Source organism: Budorcas taxicolor, chromosome 12 (assembly GCF_023091745.1).
Source record: "Budorcas taxicolor isolate Tak-1 chromosome 12, Takin1.1, whole genome shotgun sequence".
In the NCBI taxonomy this organism is placed as follows: Eukaryota; Metazoa; Chordata; class Mammalia; order Artiodactyla; family Bovidae; genus Budorcas; species Budorcas taxicolor.
The window spans coordinates 15808884-15829598 of NC_068921.1; the positions used below are offsets into that span (position 1 = coordinate 15808884).

General features: G+C 39.6%; 1 protein-coding gene across 1 annotated transcript in view; it reads left to right on the forward strand.

The window, feature by feature from the left end:
* Positions 1-20715, forward strand: part of COG3 (component of oligomeric golgi complex 3) — a 59374-nt gene that overhangs the window by 10113 nt on the left and 28546 nt on the right. Inside the window, exons 3-14 of the mRNA XM_052649973.1 lie at positions 1425-1486; positions 2737-2902; positions 3680-3754; positions 4802-4894; positions 5585-5710; positions 8490-8570; positions 10228-10271; positions 10736-10862; positions 11454-11545; positions 12672-12811; positions 14616-14776; positions 18520-18631. Coding sequence (XP_052505933.1) covers positions 1425-1486; positions 2737-2902; positions 3680-3754; positions 4802-4894; positions 5585-5710; positions 8490-8570; positions 10228-10271; positions 10736-10862; positions 11454-11545; positions 12672-12811; positions 14616-14776; positions 18520-18631 — 1279 coding nt within the window. The remainder of the gene's footprint in view (positions 1-1424; positions 1487-2736; positions 2903-3679; positions 3755-4801; positions 4895-5584; positions 5711-8489; positions 8571-10227; positions 10272-10735; positions 10863-11453; positions 11546-12671; positions 12812-14615; positions 14777-18519; positions 18632-20715) is intronic.

Sequence of the window (20715 nt, forward strand, 5' to 3'; positions counted from 1 at the left end):
AAAAAAGGCCCTAATTAAAACTTCTGACCTTTTAAAATTGTAGTTAAAATCTTTCTAGAATTTTTTTACGTGTGTGGGAGAAGGATGTATTATATGCAGCAAGTAAGGAAAACACCAGGGATCTTTCCCAAAGCAGTATCTCTTGCCAGAACAGTCTTGATTTTGTGATTTTTGTGTTAGTGGTGGCTATTTCTTAAGTGTCTTAAGTGAATGTGTTGCCTAGTTTTATTTGCAGTACAGATAAAAATACTATATTCCAAGTCTGGATGTTGATAGACTATTACATTTATTAAGGTTTTGATACTTTATGCCTTTTTGACCAGTGTGTGTCTGTATTAATGTGCGCCCCTCTAGCATGTGTGTGTGCTCACATGGACATACACAGACCTGCCCCCACTTGTTGCTAGGTAATTTCTTTCTTAAAAACCTCAGTATTCTCTTTAGACGAAAGCTTATGGTTATTTTTCAGTAATTTAACATTATGTGATCGGTTGTTTTTTGGTTATTTTTACTTGTTCACAGCTGTAAATTTAAATCAACTATAACTTCAGTTTAAAAAGAAAAAATCAAAGCTAAGGCGGTTACCAAGTGAAACATGGAGCAAATGTGCTGAATCGCACCCACTTAGTCAGGAAAGGCAGTGCCGCAGAGTGGTGAAAAGCTCTAGCTCTTGAGTCAGGCCAGCGTGGATCTGAAAGGCACCTCCCTCTCTTACAATCAGGGTTCAGTGAACGAGAGCCAAGGTGCTTGGCAAGTGTAATATCTTGGGAGAATAAAGCATACCTTTGACTTCAGATCCCACCTGAGAACTATAGGAAGATAATCTTGCACCATGTCTATGAACTTATTTGGAGTATTTGAGAAAAAAATCTGAATTAAATTTACACTTGCATATCTCTCTTTAAATTAAAAAATCTAATACATTGAGTTATAATTTACATATAATGAAAATGTACTCATTTTAAGTATACAACTTGATGGTGGGCCCAGAATTCAAATCCAGGTTTAGTTAATGCAAAAGCTATGTTTTTAAACCACTCCTTTATATTATTTCTGAGCTTATATTCTCAGTTATTATTAGATAATATTTACCCAAAGCCCTATGTTACCTACTCATAATTAGGCAAATTAGCAGGTAGGCAATAACCTCTTGGGAAGAAATATTTATTCCTGTTAACACATATTGTCTTGTTAATACTCTTATTTTGACTCTGAATGTGGCCAGTGTTTTTAAGATACTTTGCTTTCCCTAGCATATAGACACTGATCATGCAATTAAATTATCATCTCCTGGCTTCAAACTTTTAATGTCTGAGCCCCAAACAATACTACTTAGTGTCTGCCCTTCTGACTTGCTGTTTAGCTTGTAGCCACTCTTCATTTTGTTGTAGTTTTATTGACAACATAATACTCTATTTTTCCAGTTTTTCTCATGGTTTGCAAAGCTACAAACTCAGATGGATCAGGACGAAGGAACTAAATATAGGTATGTGGCTCTCATTTGTTGGCTATCCTGATTTTTAGATCATCTGAACCGTTTTGTAATCTGTGTCTTTAAATAAAATTAAGGTACAAAGAAAACTTGAACAGTCACATGTTCTTTAAGGATAGGTGGAAAAGGCAATGGCACCCCACTCCAGTACTCTTGCCTGGAAAATCCCATGGACGGAGGAGCCTGGTAGGCTGCAGTCCATGGGGTCTCGAAGAGTCGGCTACGACTGAGCGACTTCACTTTCACTTTTCACTTTCATGCATTGGAGAAGGAAATGGCAACCCACTCCAGTGTTCTTGCCTGGAGAATCCCAGGGACGGGGGAGCCTGGTGGGCTGCCGTCTACAGGGTCGCACAGAGTCAGACACGACTGAAGCGACTTAGCAGCAGCAGCAGCAGAAAAGATGTAGGTCATTACAACTGGTAGTGGGAGTTGTGTGATTAAAAGAGGAGTCAGTTAGGTTAGGAGGGAGACACTGATTTTTAGATAACTTGAGATGGAGTGGGAGTGTTGTCAAGAACTCTGCTGTCTTCTCTTTAGAGGGAGAGACCCAGGAGACTTTAGGGATGGCCGCCTGGGCTGCGCGTGTGCTGTGTTGTTTTGTTTGCATGTGTTGACAGCGTGGAGGAAGTGACTGTGATCTCTAGCTGATTTGGGGGCTCTGAGTTGAACATTTGCATTCATTTAACATTAAGTGACAACTATTGCTAGGCACTGTATTAGGCTCTTTTATGTATGATTCCATTTGGTCTTCATAGCAACATTATCCCCATTTTACAAATAACTAAACTGGGGCCTGGAAATGTTGAATCCTTGCCTAATGTTATGGAGACTTGGGCAGAGCTGGGACTTGGACTCACGTCTTCCAGGTCCAGAATTCTTCCCGTGACTTTGTCCCTCAAAGGCAGACTTGACCTGAGGGATGGACCTGCTTGATGACCTTGGTGTCCCAGTCTTGGAGAGCTGAGCCCATGATTTATTGACCTACACGTGAAAAGCCAGTTTATGGCTCCAAGGCTGATGCCTTTTGTTGCTCATAGTTTCAGTCATTTTCCTCCTTAAGCATGGAAACAGTTTGTGACATAGTTTTTGCTACATTTCTGAATTAATAAATGTTTGTGACTAGGTCAGACTTTCCTTCTGAAATGCAAGCATTTGGGAGAAAAACAAGATTTTGTTGTTTATTGTCTATGCTTATTGGGGGAAAATATTATTGCCAATCCCCTTTTGGTTCTGTTTTCTAGACAGATGAGGGATTACTTGTCTGGGTTTCAGGAGCAGTGTGATGCTATATTGAATGATGTAAACAGTGCTCTTCAGCATCTGGAGTCATTGCAGAAACAGTATCTTTTTGTGTCCAATAAGACAGGAACCCTACATGAAGCCTGTGAACAGCTCCTGAAAGAGCAGGTAATTTGGAAGAAGAGAGAATGTCAGTGACTATATTTAATATTTTTAAATAGATGAATATAATTTAAATCTGATTTCCTTAATTTTGAACACTGCTCTGTAAGAGATTTGCATTCGTAAGCATACAAGTGGTTACATGGACAGCCTGCTTTTAAGCTTATAGGAGCAGGGTCCCTGGCGAGCTCTCGTATGTTTTGAGCTGTTAGGTCTCAGTACAGTTTCAGAGTGAAGAGGATATATTTGTTTGCTCTGTCTGCTCTTTATTATTAACACTTAATTTTAGCCACGCTGCGTGGCTTGCAAGATCTTAGTTCCTTGACCAGGGAATGAACCCCAGCCTTGGCAGTGAAAGCACTGAGTCCTAACCACTGGACCACCCGGGAATTCCCTGTTGACACTTTTCAACCAAGGGGTAGTGATTGTAGTAATGGTGGGGTTTATGAAATGATGAACAGATCTAGATTGCACTTAAACTTGTGACTTAAAGATAGAATATTTAAGTTACTATATTTATCTCAGAGATTTCTGTTTTTATTTTGTATGCTTTTTAAAAGGCAGTGCTTTGTTATTCTGTAAAAAGATCTTATATAATTTACTGTAAGAATAGTTGCTTATTTTAGCCCATTATTGCTGAAATCTTTAGGCATTATTGTGAGACTATATATCTAATATAAACCTATATGACTGATACAAACCTCTTCAATGTAATTTTGAGACAGGAATGTTGATTCTTATATTCTTGTAATAATTGATTTTTCTCTTTTAAAAAACTGCAAGTCGGAACTTGTTGATCTGGCTGAAAACATTCAACAAAAACTTTCCTATTTTAATGAATTGGAAACTATTAACACAGTAAGCATTGTTTTTTTATCTATTTCCCCCTCCTGAGTATAATCTTTAAACTTATAAATTGGCTTGAGTGGTATTTTTAACTTAACAGTTTGCTTGTTAAGGTATTCCTATTTGTGGCTGATAGACATACCATTACCAGTTCAGATTTTTTCCACATATGATTTAAATAATAGTTCTTTTTATATTGTATTATAGTTATTAAACTCTCTTTTTTGGTTGACTCTTATAGTATCTTATTTGCAAGCTGTGATGTTTATAAGAAGAAATATTACATTTTAAATGTTTCTGTGGTTGTGTTTCTATAATATTAATTAAAACATTTCTTAAACTAATCTCATGTTTAGTTTGAGGAAAAGTATAGCCTTCTTAAAGCATTCTTGTATCCCAAAGAGATTGTCACAATAAGGACTCCTGTGTAAATTACGTTTTTCTGTGCTCTGGCTCATAAATTAATTATAATAACTGCATATACATCATGTTATTAAAATTATCAAAAGTAATCTTGATTATTAAAGTTCTTTGAGAGAGAAATAAAAACAGTAGCCTGTTAATAGTGGAATACATTGACAAACTATTTGTATATCAAGATTAGAAATAATTGATTTTATATTTTATATATATTATTAGCTTTATATATTTTTATATATTGTCTATTACATTACATATTGAATATCATGTTACTATTATGTTACCTCTATTTATACTCATATTACTTGTATATGTTTACTTATATTTTACTTTCATAGTATGACTGCTAAACATGTTTTAACTTTGAGAAAATCACCACTCTTTGAAATGTGAAAATTTATGTTTTAAAGTACTAGAATATGAAAAATCTAGGTTCTTGATGTATTATTTTAATGTAACTGTACAATTGAGGATAAAATGTTTGCTAATTCATGAAGAGCTCCATTAAAGCTCATTAGGAATAAACTGAATTCCATCCATATAATTTTTAATTTGTCTTCTATTGTATTGTTACACATGGGCTGCATTTGAGGCTATTTTTTGACTCTTAAAATGTAAAATATTTTTTTTCCCTTAAAGAAATTGAATTCTCCCACGTTGTCTGTGAATAGTGAAGGATTTATACCTATGCTGGCCAAGTTAGATGATTGTATAACGTACATATCATCTCATGTAAGTCATGGTATTTCTGTATGTTTTAAAGATATCTTAACATCTCTGTGACATCACTTCTTATGCAATAATTATTTCTTCCTAAGGGAAAATACATATCTGTAATATACTTGAAGAAAAATTGTGGTAAATTCTTATTCACTTTCAGTAGTGATGTAAAATAGTGTTGTACTTTCAGCTGTTGTGGAAGCCTCTGAGGTAGAAAAAGGGTCTGGCTGACACAGCTTTGTCCCATCTAAGAGGGCTAGTGATTTGTTTAGACTGTTGACTTCCTGTTTTGCTAGGTACTTCATTGGAAACAAAAATTATTACTTGGCAGGGGAAATGAAGGGACAAGCCCTCTGGTGTAATCACCATCTCTTACTGTCCACTGAGGATTTATAGCTGTATTTATTTTACCCAACTCCACTCCTTTTCCTAGTTGGGCCTCACATATTAGCCTTGAGGTCTGTGGGGTACTGAAAATATATTTTGCTAAAAATGGCGAATATTTATTGAGTCCTGCTTTGTGTCAGGCACAGGGAATTTGGCTATGACCAAGACAGTCATAGTATTTGTCTTCAAGGAGCGTATGACCTACATAAGACCTTCCTTTGAACTTTCTGTATAGCTTTGCATAAAGGTTGGTTTTCATTAAATGTTTGCTTTGTTAATGTTTCATATGTATAAATCTTTCCATTTCCTTTACAGCCGAATTTTAAAGATTATCCTGTATATTTACTGAAGTTTAAGCAGTGTCTTTCTAAAGCTTTGCACCTCATGAAGACATACACTGTGAACACACTACAGAACCTCACAAATCAGTTATTAAAAAGGGTGAGTTAACTGGTGAGGTGGGTGTTTTTTTTTGATTCGTTTATTTTCCATAACCTTAGTCTGAATACATAGAAGAACTATACAGAAAAGATCTTCATGACCCAGATAATCACAATGGTGATTATCCTGGAATGCAAAGTCAAGTGGGCCTTAGGAAGCATCACTATGAATAACGCTAGTGGAGGTGATGGAATTTCAGTTGAGCTATTCCAAATCCTAAAAGATGATGCTGTGAAAGTGCTGCACTCAATATGCCAGCAAATTTGGAAAACTCAGCAGTGGCCACAGGACTGGAAAAGGTCAGTTTTCATTCCAACCCCAAAGAAAGGCAATGCCCAATGAATGCTCAAACTACCACACAATTGCACTCATCTCACACGCTAGTAAAGTAATGCTCAAAATTCTCCAAGCCAGGCTTCAGCAATACATAAACCGTGAACTTCCAGATGTTCAAGCTGGATTTAGAAAGGCAGAGGAACCAGAGATCAAATTGCCAACATCTGTTGGATCATCGAAAAAGCAAGAGAGTTCCAGGAAAACGTCTACTTCTGCTTTATTGACTGCACCAAACCTTTGACTGTGTGGATCATAATAAACTGTGGAAAATTCTTCAAGAGATGGGAATACCAGACCACCTGACCTGCTTCCTGAGAAATCTGTATGCAGGTCAGGAAGCAACAGAATTAGACATGGAACAATAGGCTAGTTCCAAATTGGGAAAGGAGTACGTCAAGGCTGTATATTGTCACCCTGCTTATTTAACTTATATGCAGAGTACATCATGAGAAATGCTGGACTGGATGAAGCACAAGCTGGAATCAAGACTGCCGGGAGAAATATCAATAACCTCAGATATGCAGATGACAACCACCCTTTTGGCAGAAAGCGAAGAAGAACTAAAGCGCCTCTTGATGAAAGTGAAACAGGAGAGTGAAAAAGTTGGCTTAAAACTCAACATTCAGAAAACTAAGATCATGGCATTCAGTCCCATCACTTCATGGCAAATAGGTGGGGAAGCAATGGAAATAGTGACAGACTTTATTTTTTGGGGCTCCACAATCACTGCAGATGGTGACTGCAGCCTTGAAATTAAGACACTTGACCAACCTAGATAGCATATTAAAAAGCAGAGACTTTAGTTTGCCAGCAAAGGTCCGTCTAGTCAAAGCTATAGTCTTTCCAGTAATGATGTATGGATGTGAGAGTTGGACTATAAAGAAAGTTGAGCACTGAAGAATTGATGCTTTTGAACTGTGATGTTGGAGAGGACTCTTGCGAGTCCCTTGGACTGCAAGGAGATCAGACTGGTTAATCCTAAAGGAAATCAGTCCTGAATATTCATTGGAAGGATTGATGCTGAAGCTGAAACTCCAGTACTTTGGCTACCTGATGGGAAGAACTGACTGACTGGAAAAGACCCTAATGCTGGGAAAGATTGAAGGCAGGAAGAGAAGGGGACAACGGAGGATGAGATGGTTGGATGGCATCACTGACTCAATGAACATGAGTTTCAGCAGGCTTTGGGAGTTGGTGAAGGACAGGGAGGCCTGGCTTGCTGCAAGTCCATGGGGTTGCTGAGTGTCACATGACTACGTGACTGAACTGAACTGACTGAGCTTTGTTTTTTTAACCTATTGTTAAATAAGAATATACATTGCAACTTCATTTATAATAAGAAAAATGGCCATATATATTTGTCTGTCACAGTTTTATTTTCAAAGAATACATGAGTGTGAGAAATAATTCAGTACTATATGATAAATAATAAAAAAGATTCAGACTATTTCTCACTTAAACTTTTTCTGTCTTTTTAAAGAAAATATTAGGAAATACATCAAAATGATAAAAGTGGTTCTGAGTGGTAGAATTATATATGATGGGTGATTTGAATATTTTTCTTTATAAATGATGGATTAATTTTCTCTATTTAGGAAATTTATTATTATTGAATGCCTCCTAAGTGCTTGGCATTGTACTGGGGACTGTGCAGTAGTGAAAGGAGATAACAAGGTCCCTGCCCTCACAGAGCTTATATTCAGGAGAAATAATCAATAAAGAAATAAATTAATCAATTGAAGATTGTGGTAGATGCCAGGTGGAAAATTAGCTGAGTGTTAGGTTAGAAAATAAAAGTGGAGCTAGATAGGATGGTCACTGAGCACATTTCTTTCCTAAAAAAAATAAAACCTTAAAGGTAATACAGTTTATTTTTTAAGCTTACTTTCTAAAAATATGGAATATTTTCTTGAGCTTTCAGTTTAGAGCTACTGATTTTTGTATTGAATTTCATCATTCACATTGCTCTTAGCTTACAGAACAGATTGTATGAGTTTTCTGTTGTGCAAAATTTTTAATTTTGAAAACTAATACCTAATATGTACTGGTACTTCCTATGTGTTGGTGCTTTATAACTGAGCTCTGTAAAACGTTTGTGCGTATGTTTTGTCTCCATTTAATGGATGCCCTGTATCTCAGAGAGGTTAAATAATTTGACCAATGTTCTATAGTCAATAAATGACTGTGAATCTGAATTCAGGCTTTTTCACTGCCAAAATTCTTGAAGCATAGGATAAATTTTAATTATAAAAAGGAGAGAGATGGCAGCTCCACACAATTATTTTATATGTAGCAATAACAATATTTAGTCTTTCTCTCTGTAAGCTTTTGGTTGGTATATAGGCCAAGCAGGACCCATATGACATGGTTTGTGTTATATTTTCTGAATAATTTTTTGTTTGCTAATTATCTGCCTTCTCTGTCCTCTGCCTTGTGTCTTTAGGATCCTTCATCTGTACCTAATGCAGACAATGCCTTTACACTATTTTATGTGAAATTTCGAGCTGCTGCCCCCAAAGTCAGAGTAAGTCTGTTGACATAAAAAAGATACTGCTATGAAATTTATTTAGCCAGCCCTTTGGAAATGCTAATGTATGTTAGGTCCATTGCTTATACCAGGAAAATGAGCGTGAATGAATGGTAGGCTTTGTCCTTCCACATTATAGCAGTATATGTTGAGGGGCTCTAAGCCTACAGAGCAGGAAACACCTAGCTCTTCTGTGATGCTCAGGGAAGGTTTCCAGATGAAGCTGATATTTGAGCTTAAAAAGCTTGAATTTAGAGAGGACTTGGGGGGGATTAATAAGGATATTTTTTACAGAGAGAGCAACATGTACAGGGAAGGTACTAGAACCATAAAAGACATGTCTTTGGGGAGAACCTCATGTAATTTGTTGACGCTGGAACACAGACTTTAGTAGAGTGTGATGAGAAATTAGAACGGTGGCAGAGGCCGTCTCACGAAGGATGTTTCACGTCATGCTCACTCAGGAAAAGCAGAGAACCAGTACAGTATTTTAAACCAGTGGCATCCCAGATACAGCTGCCTGGAGCTGGTATGTGTATCTTTTTTTATTGTTGTGAAGTTTCTAGAAAGAGTGGTCTGCTTTTGCTGACTTTGACCCCACTCTCTTCCTTGTATCCATCTTGAAAGTAAGTGGAAAGGAGTTTTTGTTTTTCAAAGCAGAAACTTGGTCTTGTTTAGAGAAGATACAGCAGCTAGTTGATAGTTTGAGGTTTAGATTGTGCCAGGTTGGTTGCTTGTTAGTCAGTTAACAGTGATACAGTTGATGAGAAAAAATGGTGTAGGCATGAGGGCTCAGTGGTGAGTGGTATTTTTGGTCTGTTAGAAATTGACAAAGTAAGGTGTAATAGTCAGTGTTTTTCAGGATTTGGTGAGACCGGTGATACTGCTGATGGAATGTATTAATACTTAATTTCTTCCTCAAAAACATTTTAGCAGAATGGAACAAAAGTCTCTAAAAATATTTATCTTTACTGACCGGTGCTGGGAGTCCCCAACTGGGACTTAGGTATTATTACTGTATCAGCTTTCCAAGGTCAGAAATGGAATCTCAGTGACGTGGGCTTGTTCTCCTGGACTCAGACAGCTACTGGGAGTCAGCACTTAAACCCTCTAGTTTCACTTGAAGACCCAGAGCTCTTAACCACGGGGCTGATATTCTTAGGAAACAACCTTGATGACTAGCAATAGAAGAATGTCTGACTTAGAGTACATCTACTCAGTAGGATATCAAATAGCCATGTAAAGTAATGTTCTAAATAGTATTTATAATGATGACTCAGTGACTGTTTACTAAGTGCCAGGCAGTAGGCTAAGGCTTTTCAAATATTTTCATCTGATAACAGATGTTATTTAATAAAAGGAAAGTATTTTAAAATATTAGTTTTTCAAAAGCACATTGTAAAGCTGAATATATAGTATAATTCCAGTTTTGTTTAAAAAGGAAAATAACTGTGTACATACAAATACTGAAAGAAAATATTCTAAAATACTGTCATTTTTAAAAAAAATTTTTGCATTTTAGGTGATTTTTACGTTTCAGCTTTTTTGTATTCCCAGATTTTCTAACATGAGCTTCTGTTACTGTTACAATCAGAAAGTAATTCAAAGTATTACTAAAACAGATGAAGTTAGTGAGCTTTTCTTTATTTCACAGACTCTCATTGAACAGATAGAACAACGATCTGAAAAAATACCTGAGTGAGTACCCACAGGTTCTTCAGTTTCCAAATTACCTTCCTTGAAGTGCTATTTTTCCAAGTTTGCTGTGTCCTTGATATTTTCTGAGCAATTACCTTGTGTGTTATACCAGCCTTTTCTTGTGGCACATAGCTCAATATGGGGAGCAAGGTCGTAGACCTGACTTTGTGAGTCTACAAAGCATCTTTTTCCCATATAGCAGGATTTTCTTCTCACTGAGGTAGATGTAGGACAGTCCTGGAAGATGAATCTTTCTTTAAAAGATAAAGGTTTTGTTAGATCATTGTGATTTGTTTGCTTTTTCTTTATGTACATAAATGTTTCTAGTTTTTAATGTGGGCAGGTGAGCAGCAACCATATATAACCTTGGAGGCTTGGCACCCTATTTTGGGATTTAAGATCAGATTTAATTTACATACCTGGAATCAGAAGTTTATGCTCCAGTCTCGTTTGCTTTTCATCAGATACCAACAACTGCTAACTGACATCCACCAGTGTTACCTTGATCAGCGGGAACTCCTTTTGGGCCCCAGTATTACTTGTACTGTAACAGAGTTGACCAGCCAGAATAACAGAGACCACTGTGCCTTGGTAAGTTTCTGCTTGTTGTGGTTTAGTGTTAAACCTTCTCTTAAGCTGTTCTGACACGCTAGAAACTACACGTGAGTAAATAAGTTTTGGTCTCCCCATCAACAAACTTACAGAATCTTTCAGTTATGACAAATCTCACTTAGTAATTAGCATTCATTTGGGCAAAATATTCTAATTTTGATCTATTTTTGAGCATGTGATGATTTACAAATAAGTATTGTTTTTTGAAAGATGAAGTTTCAGAGTTGGTGGATTTGTGTACAGTTTAATCTTAGCTTTTGCTGCAGAAGTGCTGTTTTATTTAGTGTGATTTTAATTCAGACTGTAGGAAAGTACATAAAGATTCTTTTTTTAAATACCCACCTTTGAACTGGAAGAGTACTTTTCATTGTCAAAAGTTTAGAAAACATAAGAAAATAAAAGTCATCTATATCCCCATTATGCTGAAAACCGTTTTCTGTTATTAGGAAGTTGTTTTATGAATTACATATTATAGTCTCTTTGTAAATAAAGTGTCTGCTTTGCTTCATCCGTGCTGGCTGGAGTCGTCATGTGCCTTAACTATAGGTGGTGTGTGTTTGTTTCCCACAGATTCGCAGTGGCTGTGCCTTTATGGTTCATGTGTGCCAGGACGAGCACCAGCTTTACAATGAATTTTTCACAAAACCAACATCAAAATTAGAGTACGTGGTACATGGACTCCAATTCTTGTTTTTAAGATTTAGTTTGCTAATGGCTTATTATATCATAGTAGTACTCTAAAATTAACTGAGGCGTGTTTTAATTTTTGTGGGTATATGAACAGAGTATTGTTGGATGAGACAGTGGCTATTTACTTTGAAATAAATTTGCAGCTTAAAGGCCAATATGCTTTCATAATTTTATAATTATGGAAACAGTAAGTTACAAGAGTAAGAATCCTGTATAGGCAGCTGTTTTGGTATATGGAGCCGTTTATCTCCACTAAGTATAATAATTCTTTCTAGTTAAAAAAATTCTATGATTTTAACTCATGAGAGATACTTAAAAATGTAGATACTATTTAAAATCCTTCTTCTTATGTTTCTCAAGGTGTCTTTCAAATCCACTGTTAGTCACTTCTGAGTTCTTCATATTGGCGATTTTGACTCATAAGAATCCCAAGATTATGACTCTCATAATGCGGAACAAACAAACATATGTTATGGTTTTGGTGAAAGACTATATATAGAAGAGTACGGTTGACAATGTAAAGAGTGACAGCCTCACTTTTTTCTTTTCAAATGTTTAAAATTGTCAGAATACTTGGTGCATGTCCAGAATACTTTGAGTTTTGTTTATCTAAATCTGTATGTATTCAAGAGATTTGAACCAGTCTTTCCTGGGAAAAATGTCACCATTTGATTCATAGTGGTGTAGGTTATTTCATAGGGTAGGAAAATTAAAAAATAATTAAATTATTTTATAGTGTAGGTTATTTATGGTGTAGGAAAATTAAGTCTACTGAAATATTTTATTGTGTTTGAAAGGACATGCACAAGATTATTGCTAATGTAAGTAAAAATAATAATAAATTGACTTTCAGCTGGGGCCAGCTAATTTGTTGACTGTGAGGATTGCTTATTCTGAGCTTTTTTATTGATTCTAGCAAAACAGTTCAGAGATTTACTATCAGCCTTTCACTTCTCATTATTTAATGTTCCCGCATATGATTTTCCAGTACATTTTCATTATTTTTATTGGCTGGAAGTAATTAAGGATGACTTTTAAACTATTAGAAAGTACTGAAAGGATTACTACTGGTAACCATGTTTCATTCTTTCATTTTAGCGAACTTTTGGAGAAGCTGTGTGTGTCGTTGTATGATGTCTTCAGGCCATTGATCATTCATGTCATTCACTTAGAAACTCTATCAGAACTTTGCGGGATTCTTAAAAATGAGGTGCTGGAAGATCATGTACAGAATAATGGTAAATGATAAGTAGAAATGATCATTTCAAAGATTATTTTTAACAAATATTTGTTTAGTTGCACTGGGTCTTCGTTGTGGTGTGTGGGATCTAGTTCCCTGACCAGGGATCAAGCTCAGGCCCGCTGCATTGGGAGCACAGAGTCTTAGACACTGGACCACCAGGAAAGTGTCCCGAAAGGTGTTTTTAAATTATATCTGTGACTCAGTGAATTTGAAAAAGATTAGCCATTCTCTGCGCCCCCCCACCCCACCCCAGTTCAGTTCAGTTCAGTCGCTCAGTCGTGTCCGACTCCTTGCAACCCCATGAATTGCAGCACGCCAGGCCTCCCTGTCCATTACCAACTCCCGGAGTTCACTCAGACTCACGTCCATCGAGTCAGTGAGGCCATCCAGCCATCTCATCTGCTGTCGTCCCCTTCTCCTCCTGCCCCCAATCCCTCCCAGCATCAGAGTCTTTTCCAATGAGTCAACTCTTCTCATGAGGTGGCTAAAGTACTGGAGTTTCAGCTTTAGCATCATTCCTTCCAAAGAAATCCCAGGGCTGATCTCCTTCAGAATGGACTGGTTGGATCTCCTTGCAGTCCAAGGGACTCTCAAGAGTCTTCTCCAACACCACAGTTCAAAAGCATCAATTCTTCGGCACTGAGCTTTCTTCACAGTCCAACTCTCACATCCATACATGACCACTGGAAAAACCATAGCCTTGACTAGACGGACCTTTGTTGGCAAAGTAATGTCTCTGCTTTTGAATATGCTGTCTAGGTTGGTCATAACTTTTCTTCCAAGGAGTAAGTGTCTTTTAATTTCATGGCTGCAGTCACCATCTGCAGTGATTTTTGGAGCCCCCAAAAATAAAGTCTGACACTGTTCCCCCCCCCCACATCCCTATACAAATTTAATATATTTAAAACTTGGGTTGATGCCTTGTCTCTTTTTGAACCAAGATGCACTTTATCCTATGACTAAAATAGTAATGGGGAAAGAATTTTAAAGTCTGTATAAAATTAGTAATAAAATAATTACAGTTACTGTTCTTTCTGGCATCTGAAATCCAGAGAGAACCAACCATTAGTTTTGTTTGGGCATTTCTAGTACACTCTGGGGCTTCCCAGGTGGCTCAGTGGTAAAGGATCTTCCTGCAATGCAGCAGAGCCTGGATCAGGAAGACCCCCTGGAGAAAGAAATGGCAACCCACTCCAATATTCCTGCCTGGAAAAGTCCATGGACAGAGGAGCCTGGCAGGCTACAGTCCATTCTGGGGTCACAAAGATTCAGACACGACTGAACACATGCCTGACTAGGGATTGAAGCTGGACCCTTGGTAGGAGAGTGCGGAGTCCTAACCACTGAGTCTTTGAGGAATTCCCTCATTTTATTTTTTTACTCATTTTTCCTTGTAAGAATGTTAGCAAGTCATTTAGTATCTGTGGAACTCAATTTATATGTAAAATGGGGATTAACTCAGTTAACAAGTTGCTTTAGCCATCTCTCAGGATTGGTATGAAGCTATATGAGATACCTTTTGAAAATCACAGAGCACTTTAAAACTAAGATTTTATTATTCATATTAATAATAGAAGTTATTTCAGAGAGTCTCAGGAAGAAGATCTAAGGGAAAATTTATTTCCCAACTTTAAATCTGAGGAAATCAGAAGACAGTTATTTCAAAATAGAATATAACCAGTCCTTGAAGCAGGACTGGTTTATCCTATTGTAGACAATTTTGTAATGTTTTGCTTGTTTAAAGAAAGTATTTTCTAAATCTAAAGGAATGGGTGATTGCACTTTTGTTTTTAAATCAGCTGAACAGCTGGGGGCATTTGCAGCTGGTGTAAAGCAGATGCTAGAAGATGTACAGGAGCGGCTTGTCTACCGGACCCACATCTACATTCAGACGGACATCACGGGCTACAAACCAGCTCCTGGAGATCTAGCGTATCCTGATAAGTTAGTTATGATGGAGGTGGGTCGTCTTGTTGGATCTTTCACCCACCCCCACACTTTTGGATATTGTATACCGGTGAAGATAGGATATTTCTTTTTAATTCTCATTCAGGATGCAAAATCAAGGGAAACTTGCTGTGAAATCTTAGGAAATAACATTTTTCAAAAACTGAACAGAAATGATTTGTTACGGTGTTCTTTTTTTTGTCCTTCAAGTTGTGTTTTATAAACATTCTGTTAAGTTATCTCTTCTTTTCCATTATGCATTCTGTTTTTAAGGTGAATTTGTGTTTTCTTTTTTTTTGTAAGTGGCATCAGTTCAGTTGCTCACTCGTGTCCTACTCTTTGCGACTCCATGGACTGCAGCACACCAGGCTTCCCTGTCCATCACCAACTCCTGGAGCTTACCCAAACTTATCTCCATTGAGTCGGTGATGCCATCCAACCATCTCATCCTCTGTCGTCCCCTTCTCTTGCCTTCAGTCTTTCCCAGCATCAGGGTCTTTTCCAGTGAGTCAGCTCTTCGCATCAGGTGGCCAAAGTATTGGAGTTTCAGCATCAGTCCTTCCAATGAATATTCAGGACTGATCTCCTTTAGGATGGACTGGTTGGATCTCCTTGCAGTCCAAAGGACTCTCAGGAGTCTTCTCCAACACCACAGTTCAAAAGCATCTTCTTTGGTGCTCAGCTTTCTTTTTAGTCCAACTCTCACATCCATACATCATTACTGGAAAAACCATAACTTTGACTAGACGGACCTTTGTTGGTAAAGTAATGTCTCTGCTTTTTAATATGCTGTCTAGGTTTGTCATAGCTTTTCTTCCAAGGAGCAAGTGTCTTAATTTCATGGCTGCAGTCACCTCTTCAGTGATTTTGGAGCCCCAAAAAATAGTCTGTTAACTGTTTCCATTGTTTCCCCATTTATTTCCCATGAAGTGATGAAACTGGATGCCATGAACTTAGTTTTCTAAATGTTGAGTTTTAAGCCAACTTTTTCACTCTTTTCTTTTACTTTCATTAAGAGACTGTTTAGTTCTTCTCTTTCTGCCATAAGGGTGGTGTCGTCTGCATATCTGAGGTTATTGATATTTCTCCCGGCAATCTTGATTCCAGCTTGTGCTTCATCCAGGCCAGCATTTCGCATGATGTACTCTGCATATAAGTTAAATAAGCAGCATGACAATATACAACTTTGATGTACTCCTTTTCCTATTTGGAACCAGTCTGTTGTTCCATGTCCAGTTCTAACTGTTGCTTCTTGACCTGTATACAGATTTCTCAGAAGGCAGGTCAGGTGTTCTGGTATTCCCTGCTCTTTAAGAAGTTTCCCCAGTTGGCTCCTAAGCCCAGCCCGCTGGTCAGGTGCCTGAGCTCTTCCCCCAGTTTTGGGCAGCTCCTGCTCTGCAGGGTCTGCACACTGCTCCCACGTGTCCTGCAGCAGTTCTGTACCGAACTTCCTAGCTTCTTACCCTGGCCCTCCTGTGACAATGAGACTCTCTGTGGCTGCCAGCCAGGCCTGTTTCCAGACCCTCCTCGGGTCAGACCTCTGTGTTGACCGTGGCCTTGAAGGCCATTCCAGGTTAGCTACCCCGCTGGATGCAGTGACTGGAGCTTCCGACCCTCCTAGAGGAGGAGGCGCCCGTGTTCGGAGTAGTGCACAACGAAGCAAAGTAGGAAAAGGCAGAAAGGGAAGCAGCTTGCTGGCCGAGACCCCTCAGCCTGACCGTGTTTCTCACCTTGTGCCTTTAGATCTGCCCGTTGTTCGCAAGTGACATAGAAGAGGATTAGTAACATATGAGCCACCAGAGTGGATGGTCACATAACCATGTGTCATGGTCTGTTAGTAAAAACCCTGCATGCAGGTTGTCTCCTCAAAACTACACAGTACTGGTCTCCAGTTTATGGTCTGAAGACTTAGGCACATCTCACTAATCTTTCAGTTACAAATGTATTTTCGTTTCCTTTTGAGTGCTGGACAGAGTTTAAAATGCCTAGGGTATTAGTGCTAAAACAGAACCTGGAGCTTCTTATTTTTATTGATTCATTTTTTCGAATGACAAAGGCAAGTATACTGCAGGTTACAGCAGTGGAGACAGGACATGGGAAAGGGCAGGGTTGGGGAGTTGATGGTGTCACCAACTGTTGCAGGAAGTTAGTGAGGGCAACCCTGGGCCTTGGCCTGTGCTGAGTTCTCGGCACCCTGGGAAGTCAGCCAGTCAGTGCACCTTGGACCTGCCGGTCACCCCCTCATGGGCCAGGCCCACAGTAAAGCTGGAGGCACAACCCAAAGCTCTAGGCAGCATGTCCCTCCTGCCCATGGGGTCAGAGCACCGAGAAGGGCACTGTGGAGATGACCTCTGCTGGGGGGCATATCCTCAGGAAGGCATCTACCTGGTGAAGGAGCAGCCTGTGCCTTCTTGGTGGGGACCTTCAGCAGTGCCAGCGTCTTGGGCAGACTGGTGTTAGTAGGTCTGCTTCTAAGCCTGATGCAGGGACTTGTGCTCGCTTTCTCCTTCTTCCCTTTCTTCCCTTGTCTCCTTGTGAATATCAGTTTTTGTTTTGTAGGTAGAGTACCTGTTTTAATAATTCTGTCTGATAGGATGTCAGGTGATTAAGTTTACTATATACTCCCCATGCCCCCACCTTGGACTTCCCAGGTGGTGCTAGTGGTAAAGAACCCTCCTGCCAGTGCGGGAGATGTAAGCGATGTGGGTTCGATCCCTGGGTCGGGAAAACCCCCTGGAGGAGCACATAGCAACCCACTCCAGTATTCCTGCATGGAGAATACCATGGACAGAGGAGCCTGGTGGGCTACAGTCCATGGGGTCACAAAGAGCTGGACACGACTGAAGCGCCTGCCCCCTCCCAGTTTAATTTAGTGGTACATTTGGTATGTTTCTTCAGTCGTCACTTGGCCAGTGTCTTGAGTGTTCTCTTGTGTAGGCCTCTTGGTTTAGACCTCTTGGACACTGCTTCCAGTGAATCTACTTGCTTCTTTCTTTTGGTGAGGGTCAGGGCTATAGAGTGGTCTGGCTGTTACATCTGTGTGCCATTTGGGGATTAGCTATACTTTCTGATTTGTGCATGCAGAATGAAAGGACAGGCCTGATTGATTTGGAGCCTGTCTCCTAAATAGTTACCTGGCCATTTCTTTTTTTGGTCAGTAGCTGAATGTCTTTTAGGCCTTCATTTCTGTGTATTTCCGCCTGTATAACCAATGGAAATTGGTAGGATTTTCACTGCCCCCTTAGTAGTTAGTGATGTCTATATTTGATGATATTTTTTAAGCAGTGAAGAAGAGCCAGATAGTTTCCAGTCCATAAGATAATTTTTTTAAATCTGTTTTAAAAAAGACCAAACTGTAGCTGTTCTCACATAAAGAGAAAACCATGGTGTGAGTTAGCTCACTACTTGATACAAGCATATCTGACATCCACAATGTATCCAATCTTAAATCTGAGTATTTTGTTTCTAAATATAAAGTTGAAAATTAAGCTTCTAATCTGAGCCTTGTATATTTGACTCTAGCACAAACCTTGTAATGGTTCTGAAATTAGTGGTTCAGGAAAGGCTGTGTTTGCTTTTATGAAAATAGAGACACTACCAGTTTAACTTCTCATTTCTATGTGCTGTTTTGGCATGGTTCTCTTAAGTAGTCTATTTATTCATGAGTTAGGATATATATTTTTTACTTTATAGAAACATTGTGTTTGTGTTGCTAGACACAGCTAAAAGCTGATATTCTCCGATTTCTTTATACAGCAAATTGCTCAGAGTTTAAAAGATGAACAGAAGAAGTTACCACCTTCAGAAGCTCCGTTTTCAGATGTTCGGTTAGAAGAAGCAGAGCCTCCTAATAGTCTAACAAAATCTGGTATGTTATGCTGTCTTAAGGTCCACTATTAAATTCATTCATTTACTATTCATTCACTTAATAAGCTTATATTGAGGACTTGCCGTGTCTCAGGCATGAAAAACTGTTTATGCCTTTGAGGAGCCCACACTTTAGTTGGGGGAGATTGGCACGCCACAGGCATTAAGCAAGAAGTTCAGGGGTGACAGGATAAAGATACGCACAGGACTCTGGGACCGAGGAAGGACCGTGGAAGAATTGGGAAGGGGGATGAGCTTTGTGTGCAGAAAGGCAGGTTCAGTGAGAGCTGTGGAATCTGAAAGCTGTCGTGTGGATGAGTGTGAGAGAGCCAGGTGGAATAAGGTTGTTTAAGACAGAGCAGCTTGGAGGCCTGCAGACAGGAGTGGAACACCGTAGGTGCTTGGGGAGGTCGCGTGGTGTGGTGTGTTCGGGCACGAGTTATTTGTAGGGAAGGAGCAGCTGAAGCAGGCCAGAGTGTGATAGGCGTCAGGTGCTAATCTCATGGGCTTGGTAATTGTAGCTACTTGTACCACCAGTGTTGCATTTTTTAATGTGCCTGGACTGGGGTGAAAAATCGACAGAAATGTATGGCATAGCTTGAAGTAGGGTGCATGTTATGCAAGGAGCAAAATTGTCTTAAGAGTCACCCTGGATAACTCGTGAGTTATCTCGTGCCCCCTGTCTTGGCAGGTGGATTCTTCACTGGCCCACCAAGGAAGTCCAGGGTGGCGTTTAATGGGTCTCATTTATGATTCACATAATAGTCCTCGTGGACTGCACTGCTCTAGAGCGATAAAGAGGAAGGCTAGCTTAGACATAAAGACTGCGGAGTCAGTGACACTTTGGGATTGTATAAGATCACCCAGGACAGAGTAGCAGGACAGTGGCGGAAGTCTGGGGGGACACTCGTAATAGGGGCTGACATTAGGAGCAGATGGAGGGAGTGGACCGGTACCAGGTCGGCTGGGAAAGAACAGCCAGAGGGCTGGGAAGCAGGAAGAGGGGGTGTGATCAAGTCAGAGGAGGAGGGCTTGGCAGAGTGGTTTGAGTAACGAGCTGAGAAATAAGAAATCTGAGGACGTTGTGGCCAGAGAGTGGGATACCGAGTTTTAATAATTAAGAGGTAGAATAGTTCAGAGTAGTAAAGTCTGTAGAAATTAATAAGAACGTAATTCTGAAAGAAAGTTAAAAGAAACTGTCTGGACTAGGGGTGCAGGAATGGAAGCAAAGGTCTTTGGAGTTGAGAAGGTCAGGGGCAACCACGTGGGTCATCCATATGGTTACTGATGTTATTCAGAATGGAGATGGAACTGGGGATGGAAAGCAGGACTCTGAGTCTTGGCAGGGGGAGCAAGAAGAAGAGAGTCATCACTTTTCCTGGTCTTCTGGTGTGTCAGAAGCACAGGAGAGAGGCCTCTAAAGTGAGGCCTTTAGCTGATGTGATGTTCATGTGGCAGGAGGAGTGAAAAAGTAAAAGTGAAGTCGCTCAGTCGTGTCCGACTCTGTGACCCCACAGCCTGCAGCCCGCCAGGCTCCCTGTCCATGGGACTCTCCAGGCAAGAACACTGGAGTGTCCTGCCTTTCCCTCCTCCGGGGGATCTCCCCGACCCAGGGATCGAACCTGGGTCTCCTGCATTGCGGGCAGATTCTTTACCATCTGAGCCGCCAGGGAAGCCCAGTAGGAGTAGATGTCAGGGCAAATCAGCGGAGGGTCCATCCTGTGAAGAGGCTGATTATCAGTGTCTTCAATAAGCATAGCCCTTAATCTCCATGTCGAGCAAGTGAGGGCACTGGGAGGCTCACGGAGGAGGAGACGAGCAGGCGCGGGAGATGCCCTGCAGCCGGTTTGCGCTGCTTCTCAGAAGAGGCAGCTAGTAGGCCCTGGACTTGGCTGTATAAGGAACTTTTCCCCATCCGCCGCTTCAACTGTTAACTGTTCTGAAGAAAATGAAAAAAGGAACAAATAAATTGACTTCCAGCATTAAGCTATTTAAACACATTTATTTCACTAAACTTTGTAACTTGGGAGTACTTTTTGGGCTCTTTCATTTTGAAGGAGGAATCCTGCAGATAGCCTGATTCTC